The sequence below is a fragment of the Clavelina lepadiformis genome, chromosome 2 (genome assembly GCF_947623445.1).
Source record: "Clavelina lepadiformis chromosome 2, kaClaLepa1.1, whole genome shotgun sequence".
Taxonomy (NCBI): Eukaryota; Metazoa; Chordata; class Ascidiacea; order Aplousobranchia; family Clavelinidae; genus Clavelina; species Clavelina lepadiformis.
The window spans coordinates 14,070,467-14,087,393 of record NC_135241.1 but is presented as its reverse complement, the minus strand read 5'-3'; the positions used below and the strand labels follow the sequence as shown (position 1 = coordinate 14,087,393).

At 32.7% G+C, this 16,927-nt stretch overlaps 1 protein-coding gene across 3 annotated transcripts in view; it reads left to right on the top strand.

The window, feature by feature from the left end:
* The window catches only part of LOC143447015 (E3 ubiquitin-protein ligase UBR2-like), a 53,595-nt gene that overhangs the window by 27,179 nt on the left and 9,489 nt on the right, over window positions 1–16,927 (top strand). For all 3 annotated transcript variants that reach the window (XR_013114008.1, XM_076946918.1, XM_076946919.1), the window contains 11 exons: window positions 219–710; window positions 3,339–3,515; window positions 3,604–3,686; window positions 4,167–4,294; window positions 5,417–5,568; window positions 10,002–10,098; window positions 11,597–11,757; window positions 13,297–13,460; window positions 13,533–13,744; window positions 13,813–13,972; window positions 15,112–15,439. Coding sequence is in view for 2 of the 3 variants with exons in the window: in XM_076946918.1 (XP_076803033.1) it covers window positions 219–710; window positions 3,339–3,515; window positions 3,604–3,686; window positions 4,167–4,294; window positions 5,417–5,568; window positions 10,002–10,098; window positions 11,597–11,757; window positions 13,297–13,460; window positions 13,533–13,744; window positions 13,813–13,972; window positions 15,112–15,439 (2,154 nt within the window). In the remaining variant the exon portion in view is untranslated. The remainder of the gene's footprint in view (window positions 1–218; window positions 711–3,338; window positions 3,516–3,603; window positions 3,687–4,166; window positions 4,295–5,416; window positions 5,569–10,001; window positions 10,099–11,596; window positions 11,758–13,296; window positions 13,461–13,532; window positions 13,745–13,812; window positions 13,973–15,111; window positions 15,440–16,927) is intronic.

The window sequence follows — 16,927 nt, the reverse complement described above, 5'->3', positions numbered from 1 at the left end:
TCATATTTTTGTTAGGTCAATGAAGGTAATTTTTTGTATTTCAGTTACTTAAAAACATAAAAATTTAATAACACGGTAATATCGTTATTCCATTATTATCCAGTTAACAGTCAAAATTTGATCTCAGTGTCAGATCAGTGAAAATGTCTGTTATTCAAATAGTTCAATCCTACTTCAATTATTCTTATGTCTGAGGCACTGTTTAATTTGTTTTACAGGAAAGAGTTTTAAATCATTGTCTTGCCGAAACAGTATCTGTCTTGAAAAACTTGCATTGTAAAGAAACTGAAAAGAAAATTACAATAAAATACAATGGCACTGACTTCCACTGCATTGATTTTGATATTACATCTAAACCAGTATCAGTACATTATCCTTTGACGAGATTTGCTGCGGCATTGTTAGTATCTCTTGGGAAAACTACAGATTCTCTTGAAAGTGTCAAAACCATGTGGCACATTATGGATTTAGCTGAATGCTCCTTCCGTAGCTTGGCTTTGTGTGCACAGGTTTCAGCTGGAGCCTGGAGGCGTAATGGAATGTCTCTTGCTAATCAGTCATTTTATTATCGTAACTATCTGTGTAGATCGGAGTTATTTGTTCGTGACATACAAATGTTGCAGTGCTGTTGTGCATTGATAGAGCCAAACCTATTTTTTGTTACATTACACCACAAGCTAACATTGCTGGATTCCAATAAAATGCAAGAGGTTAGTGTTTTAATTTGGTATTTTGAGTATTATTAAGTTTTTGCTAGACTAAATTATTTTGCTTTCGGTGTTTATACATGTTTTGCATTTTAATTGATGCTTATTAGAACATTTAGTAGTAATTAGTAATTGTTTGGCATAACATAATATAATAAACTGCATGGTGCATTTTTCAAAAGTATGTTACTGCAGTGTACAATTTTTACGTATGTGGCCTTTAGTTCTAGTATATTATAATTATTTATTTACATTAATTTTACAGTCCCAAAAATTTGCAAAATATCAAAAGGTCTCACTTTATTTCTTTGCCTTCTTTATAATGGTTGCGAAAAGTATCGAACACTTACAGGCTGTACATGTCGTGGTAGATGTAATAGGTAGGAAAATTGGTTACAATAAGATCATCGGCTCATGATGCAAGACGATTGCTTTAATGAATCCGTAAACACAAAAAACGTGCATACCCCAAAACAACACTTCTTACTGTTACATAATTCATTACTAAACAAAGGTGGCACTGTACGCCACATCAACCCCATGTGAGGGCTAAGGAGAGTAAATGAACCCGAAGCCTCAAATCATTAAATTGTGAAGAAGTAAACTCTGCAAAATAGCATGGCCGAAGCATTACAAGCATAAAAAACGTTATACCGTATATGCTGGCGTATAGGCCCACTTTAAGCATGTCTAAATCATCTCAAAAATTATCATTGAGCCTATACATTTTATAAAATATTACGTAAAAAAATTTTCACTCTGATCGCATAAAGTCATTAATGCCGATGTAGCTGACCTGTGTTGCTACCTAATCAATGGTAAATAAACAATGCATCAAGACAGTTCTTGATTGCGGTTACAATATCACACTTTCACTTTTCCGCTTTAGTACACTTGGCCATTGTGGTTGTGATTTTTTGCGAGTATAAAGCAGATTGTATGAATGCTTTTACTATTTATAAAAGTGAACAAATGCATATATCAGTACAAATTCATTTAACAGCATAATAAAATAATAGAGACGTAAGTAGCTGGCCAAACAGATAACTTTGTAGGAATGTTGTGTTTCGATTTAAAGCGATTACGTTGAAAGACGTCTTTTGTTAAAAAAACACAATGCATTGTTATGAAGTTATAGTGTCGCGATCGCAGCTAAAGTCCCATACAAAGATGTTGTGGTGCGAGGTGCAATTGTAGTATTGTAGTCAAAAGCCAAAATGTGGCGTGGGCTTATACGGCGAGTATAGGCTAAAAGCCATAATCTAGACCCAAAAGCTGGTAGTGGGCCTATACACCGGCATATAAGGTGCACCTGCGTCATCCCTGATTGACTCAGCGTTGATTGCGCGACAGTTCTTGCTCCAAGCAAATACAATGTTGAGCTAAAGCTTCAATATGCACCTTCAGCTTCGATACTTGTTCCTGCAGAACTTCAATGACTGAAGAGCTGGTGCAGAATTGAAGAGAGCATCGTTGCGTTTATCATGCCAGCACAATAAAAAAATGGCAGGTGTTGCCAGTGTAATGTATCTGCGAGGGTCGATCACTTGAAAGGCAGTTCTTGATTGAGCTGTACAACTTCATGGTTATCACTACTTAGAAGGGTCTGTTTCCAGCATCACAGGCAGTCAACTAAAATTAAAATGTCGTTTATTTGGCGAAACAAGACTGTGATCTGTATCAACACAGGTTTTTTGAATAATCCGCAAACACGACACTGATTACTGTTGTATATTTGATTACAAAACAAAGGTGGCACTGTGCGCCGCAGCACAATTTCATTATTTCTATCTTGCGTATTTCAGGCTTTTTGAGTCTTTGCCATTTTTTCCTGTTCATTAATTGTTCTTCAATATGTTCTTTTTAAATGTGTTCTTTAATGTGCTATAAGTAAACGGTTGGCATTGTAATCTTTACTCGACGCAGTTTATAGCGAAAAATAAACTATACAATACACTCGGAATCTGAACATGGAGAATTCTATGAGCAAGTGGTTGTGTTTTTTTGCGAGTAATAGGGTGCTGTAGAGTGCAGAACTCTTGGTAAGTCTAGTTTGTAAGGTCAGGTGACAGAAGATCAGATGCAGACTCTCTGGTAATAAGGTTAAAGCACGTTCAGGATCTGAAGTTTTATCGCTTTACTGGTATGCTTAGAACAGTGTGCAAGTATAAGTGAGTGTCAATGTTGGGATCACAAGAACTTCTTAAACACACATCTGTTCGGTACTTAGTTGTCAACATTGATGCTTACGAATGCCATGTCAGGGTTAGTTCCTATTCTCCATGGTTGGAAAAAAAATTTCTTTATCCTTTGGACCAAAGAGAAGGTCTTGTTTGTTGTTTGCTGCACAGAAAGCATAACATTCTCTATTGCTTTTGATGTAGTTACACTACGGCTTAACATGTATCGTTATCACACATGCTTACATCAATGCTTGATCCATTTGAGGGCTACTTATTTTCCTGCCTTCAAATCTTTATCAGTGCACTGCAGTTGACATTTCAAAATCCATGCAATGATAGTGTATTGTAGTGATGTGTAGTAATAAGATGGGCTTCTTATAATCTATTCAGACTATTTCCTTTTTCTGAAGGAATTGTTCACTCTATTAATAAAATATATGTTTTTTAGTTTCATATGCCGTTATATGAGGAATTGGTCTTGTTGCTTATCCACATCTATGCTGAGAGATTTACCGATGGTATTGGACAAATTTCACAGAAGGATATTATTAAACGGGAAATAATTCATATTTTGGCAAGCGGACCAAAGCCACATTCTAAAATACAAAAGTATTTAAGTCATGAGGTATGTTGTTTTTTCCTTTGGTTTGGTTTGTTTGAATTTGAATTTTGTTTGTTGAATTTCTTTTTGATGAAGCCACAAATTTTTGTAGTTGTCAGAAAACCCTGATTGGGAAAAGATTTTGCATGAAGTTGCAGATTTCAGACCATCTTCTAACACAAAATCTGCTGCAAGGTATGTTTATAGCAGTGTTGGAATATAGTTACATGAAACAAGTAGCTGAGAAGCTATTCATGTGATGCATTAGATACAATAATCTGATCAACACGGAAATAAGTATAAACAATGGTGATTAATTTCATCAGAGTAATAAGTTCTCTTTCTTTTCCATAATTAAGTACAGTTTTGTTCAAAACTACATTAAATTCCATTACAGAGTGAAATATCAATATGAGTTATCAAAATGCAGAAATTTTCATTGTTGGAAATTTTGTTTTATACTATTAATTTAACAATCTCTCTTTATAGACAAGCGACATTTTGCCTTAGTTAAGATTTATGATATACTAATTTACTGTCCCAGTAACCATATTCTGCTGTAGACACACACAGGATAATCTTGACCTTACGACAATGAAGTCAAAAAGAATTTTATGTATTTCTTTTTTGAAGCTATTCATTATGAGATTATTAATATTTACATGTTATTTGCAGGTATGAGCTTAAGTATGAATATTTGCAAAATATTTCTCCATACTTCTACCATTATGAAACTGCGTCACAACAAGCAGATGTGCGAAATGAGGTCTCACAAAGAAAGAAAGCAATGAACTGCAGTCTTGGTAAAGTATATGAAACATTGAAACATTGATGAGCGCAATATTTTTGTACTATAATCTTTCCTAAACATGCTTTCTTGGTGTGACAAATATAAGCAAATATCAGCAACAACTATGATAGCTCCAACAACCAACACTGAAGTTAGTTAGTTGGTATTTCGCATCTACCACTATAAATGCATCTGTAGGTCAGATAAGACTTAACTAATGCAATAAATTTCTTTTATGTACTTCAGTAGGCTGTATTGTTTATACAATATGCCTTATCAATTACACAATGTATCCTATTTATATTTGATTTAATTACCAGCGTCATGTACATGTCATGTAGTTTGTTGTACATTTTGTTGTCACTATAAGAATATTTTCTCAACCGAAACAGTTAAAACAGTTAGGGCAATATATTTGATTTTGATTTTTATACTTATTGCTGCGTTACACTTGTCCCACCACTAAAGTATATCACAGTAAACAAGCGCAATTAGCCTATAGTGCTGTATTTGTTTTGTTATAATATTCAGTCCTTGTTCATAGACCGTACAAAAAGAAAGCACATAAAGTTATAAACATATACGACATAGAAATAGTAGTTCTAAGGGTATATCAAAAAGAAAAGGTTAATAAAAACAGCTAGAAGAAGTTGGTATAAATAAAAAGCTTATGTTTTCAGTGATTTCTTGAAAGCGTTGAGGCTGTCCTGCAGTGCTCCTGTTTAACCCTTCAGTGACTGAATTGTCTTGGGTTGAATTGACCAACCACTGTTATGGCCTTATTGTTAACAATTAACAATTAAAACTTATTACTTTTTTCAGGATTTCTTACTTAGTTTCAATCTTCTGCATGTTTTCATTTTAACTAGATTTCATTCTGTTTCTACTGCTATTGCATGCAGGCTTGCTTTTGGAATATACTCATTTTTATGTTAGAGCCAACAATGAATGATATGTGATATGTACACACATTGTCATTCTATTCATGTAAATGTCGCTTTAAGTGTTTGCACTCATAGCTAACTGCTGTAATTAATATTTCTGTTTGGTGTGACCTAATTATAATATCTGTTAGCTTATGTACACTTACATTGGAGGTAATATCTCAACTTACAATGCATATGTCTTTTTGCAGGTTTTACACCTCAACCACTTCCTTCCTTCACAAAAGCGTTCTCTGGAATCGTTTACCTTCTGTCAGCCACAGCCTTTATTTCTTTACTTAAAAGTATTTTACAAAATTATTTGGTGCCACAAATTACAATGTCAGATAGGTTGCTGGAAAAGGTTAGTTTACTTAACTTTAGCAACAAAGTTTTGTTACTGCCATTATTATTATTATTATTATTATTATTATTATTATTATTATTATTACAGATTGATAAAAAAAATTCCATCTGTCTTGTTTTTTGTTTATCTTCAAAATTTAATTAACTGGTTTAAAATTTGTTATGGTAGCAGCGGACTAAGCGAAGTTTGATGAAAAGATAAACCATGTTGTTATAACTTCTTTAGCCTTAGATGTTGTACGTCGAAACTTTGGTCATATAGAACAACGCTCCTTCCTAACTTATTTAGGCTATTGTTGAAGCTGTAACTGGATCCAGTCACATGATAAGCAGTTCTGTGACAGAAAGTTTAGGATATTTCAAAGATATGTGGCATATTGCCCAAAACAAAACCTACGTTTACTTAATATTTTATTTACTGCTTTGTATTTTGCATTTTTTTCTTTGATGTTGGTATTTTGAGTTTTAACATTTAAAATTTTATCAACTGGCGCAGTGTTTACAAATGCTGTTTGTTGGGTTTGCGACTGTGTAAAATGTTTGTAGCCTAGGTAGTTAAGTTTCCAGCTTTGATAGTGAGATTTTTATTAGGTAACAAGTAAATTTGTAGATTGCAGGAAATCCTTGTGTCATTATAGACACTGTTTTCCTGAATCTTGAAATACTTTTTCTGCTATAATGATAGTAGGTGCACAAATACTTTGACGCTTTTTTTCTTTCTGACATGTTTTTGCTTGAAACTTTATACTATTTTGTCTTACAATTGCTTGTAACATTTATCTCTTAATTCAACTTATGGTACTGCCATGAACAATTAGCTATTGACTCATAATTTCATTGTAATCAGTGCTGGACTAACTAAATTAGCAAACATGCCTGCTTTTAGGCAAAAATCTACTGTAGGCTGAAAAATCAAAATTAAGTAAACACATGTTGGTAACATGTTGTTGGTTTTTTTTGGTTAGTGCAAAAATAGATATTTACTGTTATTCACAATTTTTTATGCCAGAGATATTTCATCATTGCATTGGTGCATTGAATCCGATAGTAATTTTTTTTCCATTTGGCTCTTGGTTTTTGAGATGTTTTCAAATTTTTGAGTTCAGAAATGACAAAAAATGGTAAAAATTACCAATTTGTTTTTTTTTTATTTATTATGATGTACAGAACTCAAAGGGCCTTTTGATATGATTTTGTTTGTTTTGTTCCCAGTCACAGAAATTTAGTCCACAATACACACTACAGAGATTAGTAAACTTTAAACAGAAAGTAGCAGAGGAAATTGAAAAACATGATAAAATTAGTTCTTTATGAATAACTGCTTGTATGAAGTTCTTCTGTGGATGACTTCAGGACAATAACTCCGGAGGCTCTGGCAATATGCTGCCTTCATGTGTTTGATCCCACCTCCTGTGTTACCTTCCTTCTATGACCTTTATATATTGCTGAAACCTCTCCTTTCGATCTTCTGATAAATCAACCAGATTTTTAGGAAATGTACTTTAGTGGTTTTGCAAGAAATGTACTTTGATGTTTAAATTTGCCACCAGTACATGAAAATTGATCAGCATACATTTCAGTGTACTAATTCAGTGGTTCCTAACTCGTTATAGGCAGTGAACCATTAGAAAATTTTTTTGGCATACCTGGACCTGGAAAATAATGTTCCTTATAAGAGAAATCTTATTCCTATGTAAAAAAAACCAGGGTTGGTTTGCATGGTTTTAAATTAGAAATATATTTCGCCTATACACCTCTAGGCATCACCAGTCTCGAGCTTGTGTAGAACTACAAACACACTCAGTGGTTGTTTGCCTTTGTACTGACTGCAGTGCTTATTCAGAGTTGTTATAAACGCTTATTTATTTCTTCGTAAATACGATTTAAGGTCATAATGGTAGCTTTCAACTGCATCTTGACAGAAAAAGAATCAAAAGAACAATGTCCAATTTCGTTGCGAACAGATTCAACCTTACTAATCATTTAAGAAAATACCACAGGAACTCTCATACATGTAGGCCTACATAAAACAAAAGTTTTGTTCAGTAATTATGTTTTTCTCTTTTATCCCCAACTTTTTATTTCTTTTTTTGCTCATAAGCTGTTTGACTTCGGGAGTGGCATTGGGTTCGTATCCCTGATTATAGATTTTCAAAAATTAAAAAATTATCAACATCTAGAACTAACATGCAAGATAGATTAGCCGTTCTTCTTCAATTACGCTTTTGCCTTAAATTTTAAACTGCTACTGAAAGAAAGTAATTACTGATGATTCGTCTTAATTGTTGGTACCTTACCTGATCATCGTATAAACTTACTCTCAGATGTAGGCCAATACGTGCATCATGACATAATGCATGACTATATATCGAAACTGGAAAGTTCGTTTACCGTTTGAAAGTTCTAATTCAACATACAGTAGTTTTTCGTTTTGTGGTTTCCTAAGAAGCTCTTTATGACGGTGATGTAACTAAACCAAGCAGCAAGCTAAGCATTGACCATATGTCTGGTAAAATTTGAGTCTACTGTGAGTTTTTCAGTGCTCAAACCATGGAAACAGTCGCAGAGGTACTTCACTTGCCTTGTTCAACTTGATAGGGAGGGGTGGCAAAATGACCTTTTGTCATTCCACCAAAAGGTCAGGTTTATCCTCCTTTGCGAATAGTTTTATACCAACTCTATCACAATATTATGAATTTATTAAACCTCTTAAAGATGCTTAGGTATACGGTTAACAGGTACAATATAATCTGCTTAATTTGACCACAGATAATATGAACATTTTGGTACGGTCCCGAATTTTGCTGTATGAAATACTCCATTTACTATGACGAGTTTACGGATATTATGACCATCTTTTTCAGGATTTTTTTTTATTAATTTTTTGTGTTAATTATGCAACTTGACAGTGGCAGACCTACTTACACTCACTTTCATGTTGTTGTTTGATGTTAATGAAATAAATGATGAATTTGCTGTTTTTTGTCATTTTCAACTTAACTGTGTCAATCCTGAAGTGGTTAAATGGTATTGTAGCAGTTTGAGTTATTGTGACCATTCGGATATTACAACCAAAATTTGTTTGGTTCCAAGGTTATGATAATAGGTGGAGTCTACTGTATTGGATAAAAATATTAAAACATCAACATTTCAAAAAAATAGAGCCAAAACCAATACCATTTTTTGATTCAGCATTCTAAAATGGCCAAACACTATTAAAACATCTCTGACATCAGAAATTTTTTTTTGTTGTATTGTGATATTATTTTTATTTGCTCTACCATGGTTGTTGATCACCACAGTTAACGTTGTTAATCAAAAGTCACTGTCGTTTATCATTCAACTTCCCTCAAAACATTTCCCACAAACAGTTGGTGTTTTCATTGTTTGTTGAATGTTACACGATTAAATGTCTGCATAAAGTCACTTATTCAAAAATTTCATCAGCCATTCAACCTGTTCTTCATTCTGAATAAATTTTAGTTCCAATTTTTAGTGGCTTTCCATTCAATAAGGATAAGTGAGACTGATCACGGAGGCCATCATTGTGATAACGACTTAGCCTCCCAACAGTTTAGTCAGTGAGAACTAAGCGACTTGATTTATGACTTAAATCTCTTGAAGAAAGCTGCAAATTTTATTTCATCTTTATGACGTCATTATTCCAAAAGAAAATCATAAAGTTTCAAACAATTTGCTATCGGTAATAAACATTTTTATTCTTTTTTGGTTTGATACTTTTTGAAACATTATCACCAAGTTGCCTTGCACATGTTTCGCAGTGATACACAGTTTCTATTAGCTTTACTTTACTGTTACTACACACTACACAAGCTTGAACCAAGTTCATCACTTCTCAACTCCCAGTCTATAGTATTTTGACTGCTGAAGGATGGACGGTTGTTGTTACTAACTGTGGTGCGAATATCTTTGTTTTGATCCTACAAATGCTCGACTTAAGAGACGGAATGTTAATAAAAACCTTGAAGAGCAAGATTGACTATATTTGACTAGTTGTTAAAGCGGTATATCCTGGAAGAATAAGAATTTGGCGTGACATTATAACCGGGTGAAGTTCGGATTTGTACTCACCTTTATGACCGCAAACAATTAAGGAATAACATCAAAATAAGAACAAAGCCTAAAATATTCGAATAACACTTGTACTATCACCGGATGAAATAAGACAAGACCATACTTATTCTTCATGCATAACAAACTCCATAGGACAATAAGATTAGAAATATTTTTTATTGGCAATCGATGGTTTTTGTTGAACCAGTATTTATAACTAACTTGGACTGAAATTTGATGTATGAGTTATTAAGCTAATGCCAGTATTATCATAATGTGTTCCTGGTATGCTAATTGTGTTTTTTTTCTTGTTTTCTAAACGTTTATATTACCAATTTCTTCTTTGCTTTTATTTAGGTACTCTATTTGATTGGCTGTGGGATAGTTGAAGAGAGACAAATGTTGAATACAGATGATCGATGCTCATTTGAGTTTTGCAATGGGCTTAAGCAATGTAATTTAGTTTGTTGAACTTATTCAGGTTTTTGTAGCTAGAAAATGCATTAGATAAATGATAAATGTTGTTTTATTGCATTGATTATTATTATATAAATATGTACCAACCTTAGGCCTGAATATGAAACTTTAGCTAGTAGGCAGTAAATCGCCCTCCTTGTTGGTGTCAGGCCTGCGATTTATTCTACTGTTTCAGATGTACTGGTATTCCTACGCATCTGTCATTATTATATAGTGATACAATTGTTTGTGTCAAACACATATTCAGTTATTCCTGTAATTTATCGTAACACATATAACACACTGCAATGTTAACTGAATCAAGATCTATGGTTTGGGGACAGAAAATTCAATGTTTAACTGATGATTTATCATCTGATATTGACATAATTGTCTTTAAATAGTGAAGATAAAAAGACGAAGTGGAATAAAAGTGCTATGTATAAACATACTATGATTGTTTAGAATGGAGGAGGTCTCGGGATTAAAATTCTTAGGTTAGCTTAAAATTCTTGAAGTTAGAGATTGATAGTTTGAGATATTCTCTAAAAACGTGTTTAACTTTAAAAGTTTCTTATGGACTGATAGTTTTTGAAATTAATAGATAGTTAATATTTCACTTTTTATTTAATGCTTTTAACTTCAAAGCTCTTCATTGCAATAATATGATTTAAGTTTTCTTTTGGTAAAATATTTGACCCATGTATGGAGTTAAGGTTTTTAAACATGTTGCTTCGAAAGCTAAATTTTATTTTTTTTCTTTGGTTTATGGATGTCAGCAATATGGCAAATGTCCGTAATTGTTCAAATGAGCCCTTCCTGTCTGCCTTGAAATATGCATATTTGCAATTTTTCATTTTGGACTGTTTTTAGTCTGACCTCTTAATTTCAACCTGCCTTAGTTTTTGTAACCTTTTGGAAATAAGGTTTCATTTAATTTAGCTGGAAGGTTCATCAAAGCACTCAAGTTCCACAAGGCAGTAGTCCATAGACATAGAGGGAGCAAATCTGCATTTCAAGCATGCCTTCCAAACTGTGGTCAAATAATTGGTCTTTCTGTTGTAAACATTACTATGTTTCTAATAAAATGGGATTTATCTGAGGTTATAGAAATTCCGCGATATGTAAAAGTAAATAAAGAAACCAAACTTTACCAAGTTGACTTTTTGTTATTTTTGGCGTTTTTGCGCAAAGAGTGTTTGATAGTATTGCCAAAGCTTTATTTTCAAATGATGTTTATGTTTGTATTATATTCACAGACATCATTCGTTATCCTTATTTGTATCCTTTTGAAATAATTTCTTGATGTTCTGAATAGCACTTGCATGTGGTTCTAGAGTTTTAAGGACTTTTGACGAAGTTTAACTAAGTTTCAAAACATTTATGGCACTGCGGCAGCCTCTGGTGTAATCATACCTCACAATCTGAATAATTGTTTGGTATCATGACGATGTTTACTTAACTTTGTTGTAAAATTAGAATGTTTAATTTTTAAGCTGGAATACTTGGCACCTTGAAAGAACTGCAGGAAACACAATCTGTTGCCTTTCATCAAGAAACAATATTGTGGACCATTAGTAAACTGGAGGATGTGCTGAATTTTCGTGCTGGAACAATAAATTTGGGAGATATTGAAACTTCTCAGTTGAAAAATACTGTAAGGTCATAGGTTTTGCAATATTTCTAAATGTGGTTTGTTTTAGTTTTTCTCAGTATAAGTTACATTACTATCTCTTATAATGCACATAATGTTTGTTGGATTGGCATAAAGATACACACATTTTCAGGTCTTATAAAATAATGTTGTTTTGAAATCCAAAAAGGTTTACTAGGTTAAATGTGATGTTTTTTCTCCTGATAGTTGAAATAGCTGCATTTGCTTTGCCCTTGTAGACAAAATTTACACTGGTTTATAGATTCATTTGAAAAGTAAAAATATTTGTTTATTCTAACTTAATAGTTTCTTTAGTTAGAAGGGATGCTTTAAAATGGCAGTTGATGCTCAATGAAAATTTGTAAAATTTTGTGGTAACTCTAATTTTTGCTTACTTAACTGATCTCAGCAAGTTATTTATTAAAATACATGAGAACAGTTGCGTTAAGTCGAAGTTCAAAACGTTTTTAACTTGTAATTTTTGTTATCTTGAAATGTTTTGGTTAGCCACAGATCATAAACAATGTCTTTTTTACTCAAAAGTAGTGCAACAATGGTATTGTAGTGTTTAAAAAAATGTCAGCGCAATGTCCAACTTCATTTGCGCTAAGAAATTAATACGAAATTGTTTAAATAGACAGGCAAAACAGGTTGACCTTAAATGAGAGAAGAGCTGTCTTGGAGGAAGGATTTTGCTGTAATATTTAGTGGTTTAGGAAATATTGGTAAAGGCGTGTCGCAAAAAACTCAAATTTGCTACTGATTTGACGTCATAATGTGAAATTTACCAGTATTTGCATGATATTGGTGGTGGATCATATACAAATAGAAAGTGTCGTGTAAGAAAGAAGAAATAGATTTATTTTATACCTTCATCAGCGTATATCACAAATATCTTAATTAAGCCTGACTTAACTTGCAGTTGATCTTTTCTACTGTTGAAGTTAGGTCATAAACTACAACTCAATGAGCTCAGCCTTGGTTTATGTTGGTGCTTACCTATTCCGGTACTATATCGATATTTGCCGTAAGAACTCGAATGCTTTACAACTTCATGTGCTGTCACAGTTTGTGACAAATCTAAATGAAAATATACGTTTACAACTAATCATCTTCCTTTAAAGTTTGTATTTTTTTCATAATAATTTAACAGCCAGTCCACCAGTACTTCTATACCTGATTCAAATGCCAGCCATCAGGAGTAAACAGTAAAAGTTTTGCCATTCATTCTAGGTATTAACTTTTAAACTATATCATAACGTTGAAAACTTTTGAGCAACTAGCCTTTGAAATGAGATCAACTTGTTTTAGCAAGTTTGATTAACTCAAACTTTGGTTTCCTTGAGTGAATGTTCTCTCTGTGATTTCACGTTTTCCACTATCTGAAATTAGTTTTGCAAAGAGACCAAATACTTTTACAGCAGCTACAGTTTTGTTGTGCATCATGCTCTTTAGTAAGCATATGGAAAATAATATCTTTTCGAGATGATGCCGCATTGATATTCGCATTCATATTCATGTTCATCTTATTTGTTTGCATAGAATGTTTCAAAACTATCTCAGAAGCAAATGGTTCAAAAAAAAAGGGAAAAGCTCATGCTTCAAATGAAACAACTGCAGCAAAAATTTGTAGAAAAAAATGCTATGAGCGTACAAGAAAATTCAGCGCCATTGGAGAAATCTCCAGAAAGCATACCAAATGAAAGGTTTGTTTTCCATGACAATTATATTCTTAAATTTGTCAGGATTGTGGAAATTTATTTTCTTTTAATTTTTAGTGGGGAAACTCCTGTATGTACATCTTTAAAGTGGCAGCTTGCAACTAAAAATGAAGAAGCTTCCGAAATATGCATTCTTTGCCAAGATGACAGTGATTTACAAGATTGCTTTGTTGTTCCTGCATTTGTGCAGTCATCATCTGTCCTCTTCAAGCGACAGGCCAACCATATTGGTCGTACTTCATCATTTGTTGATATTTTCAACTATCCTGGTAAGTCTATATATATTAAAAATATATATTTTAAAATCTATTTCCTTGCTTACATACTCTACATATAGGTGTTCACGTGTCAACCTGTAGCCACATATTGCATTACATGTGTTGGCAACAATACATGGATTCTCTCAAAGACAATAGGGAAAGTTTGGCATTTCATTTGAGACGACATTATGCAAGTTTTTCAGTCGACCAAAATGAATTCCTTTGTCCACTTTGCAGGTGAGAAAATTATCTTTTTAGCTACATGTTATTATATTAACTACCAAAAAATGGTTTGAATGAAATAAATTAATAGAGTATTTGTTGATTACTGATAAGTGAAAAGATTGAATATGGCAGAAGTTCATTATCTTCTGAAAATTATGAAAAAATATAGACTGATCAGAAGGCACACAGGATTACTAGGCCCTTACTGTTATGTGTCATACTGCAAAGCAATTTTCTAACGTTTCTTTGGAATTTCACCTATGTAAAATTTTACCCATTTCACCCATGTGAAATTTAAATACATAATATACATTTTCATTAAATTTTAATTTTGATAAAACATGATCTACCTTATACAACCTAACTGAAGATCATATCTACAACTACCGGTAAAAGAGTTAAAAAGTGTCACCACATAACAAATTTCACAAAGATGCAATACCATGGTTACCATTTTCAAGACATATTTCTATCAGACAAAAACATTTTTTGATTTTTGTTCAGTTCTAATAATTATTACTGTATGCGTTATAAGAAGACACTGTATGATAAATTGTGATTTACTTGAAAGACTGTGGAAAAAGAAATGATACTACCAGTAAGCATGATAAGCAAACAACACCCCATGCTAATGTTTGAAGCTGTGTGTTAAATTTCACACGGTATGAAACATTAGCATGATGGTGCGATTTTCACCCTTTTTGTACCACAACCTTTTTCAGCAACCCAAGATTCCCTTAACAAATTCCCTTTTACACAATCTGTTTCAAACATGTGTACAATAATGTTTTAGAGGTTGTCCAAATGTATTTACCATTCCAGAAGTAAAACTTGCTTGCTTCAAACTTGCATTTTTATACCAATACCAGAAGTAGCCTCGTTAGCGCGGTGCTGTGGTTCCCAACCTGAGGTCCACAAAAGTGGCACAAGGGGCTCGCAAGTTATATTTTAGCTTCTCTTAAATAAAAATTAATATGTGTAAAAATTCAAATACCTTAAAACTGGTATCCAACTGTTGTTTTTTATTGAAATTATGCCAGTTAAAGAAAATATTTTAGACTTTATGACAGTTTTGTTTTAAGATTAATCTAAGTTTGCAACAAGCTAAAGTTTACTCGTTACTTTTTTGCTGGAGTTTAATTTTTTTGCAGCTGTTTAAGCAATTGTGCTATACCTGTAATCTCAATGGAAAAAATGTTTGAGTATCGTGGTGTATCTTCAAGCATACAAGATAGCATGACTATTCATCAATGGATTCATTTAATGGAAGAGTATACTGATCGTTTCATGCAAGAAAAGGATGATGGGCTGGTAACCCAACAATCCAACAATGGTACTTCTCTATTGTTGAAAACAAATACTTCAATAATTGAGAGTACATCTTTGGAAAGTCATGAAGTCGATCTTGATGAAAGTGATATGGTAGAGCAGCAATTTGCAGGAGATCAATTAGAACCAGCACTTTATGCAATGATTGAGGTAAAAGTTATTTTGTTATGCTGTTATAACTTTATAGTAAATATAATTGATGAGTTACCATTTCATTACCATTATGTAAAGTATTTTCATAAACTAATTGTTAAACTTTTTCTTAAGTTATGGACACATAGTTATAACAGTTAACAATGTTTGTAATGAATTTGGTTTTATATTTATTTTGCAAGTTGTTTCAAGTTATTTTCTCAAAACGCGATGTATGGGTATCAGTCAAAATTAGTTCACAGAAATAAAGCTGACTACAACGATATCCAGGTGTATAACTGAAGTGTTTATCCACATGTTGCAATAGGTGTTTACACACTTTCATATAACCACTATTCATGCCAGAAATTCAATATTGAATGCTAACTTGTTTTGAATTGCTTATCATTCATGTACAATGTACTAGTTCTAGTTACTAAATTGTACAGTATTTTTTGTACTTTAATACAATACTTGTAGATGCTCTATGCATTTGCTGAGTTATGACCTAAGTCTGACAAATTGGGTACTACTATTTTAAAAGAATAAGAATAGTTAACAAATGTTGACTTCTTACTTCATAAGAAATAAAGGATTCGATTCAGATCTGCTAGCATGATTCAGAATTGTGAGAATAAAAAACGATTGGTACATGGATTCAGGTTCGAACCTCCACTCCTTTTGTATAATAGCACAAGCAAGATATTGCTTAATGACATGAATGAATCAAAACAAACTATAAAGATTGCGGCACACTTTGACTTCATTTCAAAGTGTTGATGTGGTTCGTAGGAATAGCCTCTACAATCGTAGTTAATATTTCAAGTTTCTTATGCCACCATCCAGATCAAGCATTTAATGACATGATTAAGTGAATAAATATAAAGCTGTACAAGTACTCAAATCTTCTCCAAAAGTGAAAAGATCAGTCGAGCGCTTTTGCACTTGCTGCATTCAGCTTGTAGCATATTTAAAACAAAAGCACTGATATTTTTCCCACATATAGATGTATACTATTAGTCTTATTGAAATATGATAAAGTCATAATTCCACACATGTAAAAAATGTGTTTTAGAACTTTCGAAGTTTGTTTGGTATTTTGGTTTGAACTGTACGCAGTAAGGTAACAAGTCTGCATATGTGAAATGGCCTTTACTTTTATCCCAAACCCAGGATAATCCAAACCATATAGTAAAGATTTTAATTACACAATTTTGGAAAAATATTTTGATTTAATTAATATCATGTCCATAGCCCAAAGTTAGACTAGTTATATTGCAAATAACTCTAAGCAGGTAAGTTTTAAAATCTTGTGAAAGTTCTTCTATTTGGTCATTTATTAATCACACTTTCACTGACCTGCCAAATTCAATAGTGGACACATATTTTGGCCTTAACAAAGCTTACATATTTTGGCACCATGGTCCTACCCACATGATGTAAAGTTGCTGTAACAAATGTTGTTGCATTTTGTCTGAATAGTTACAATCATTGTTTAGTTAAATA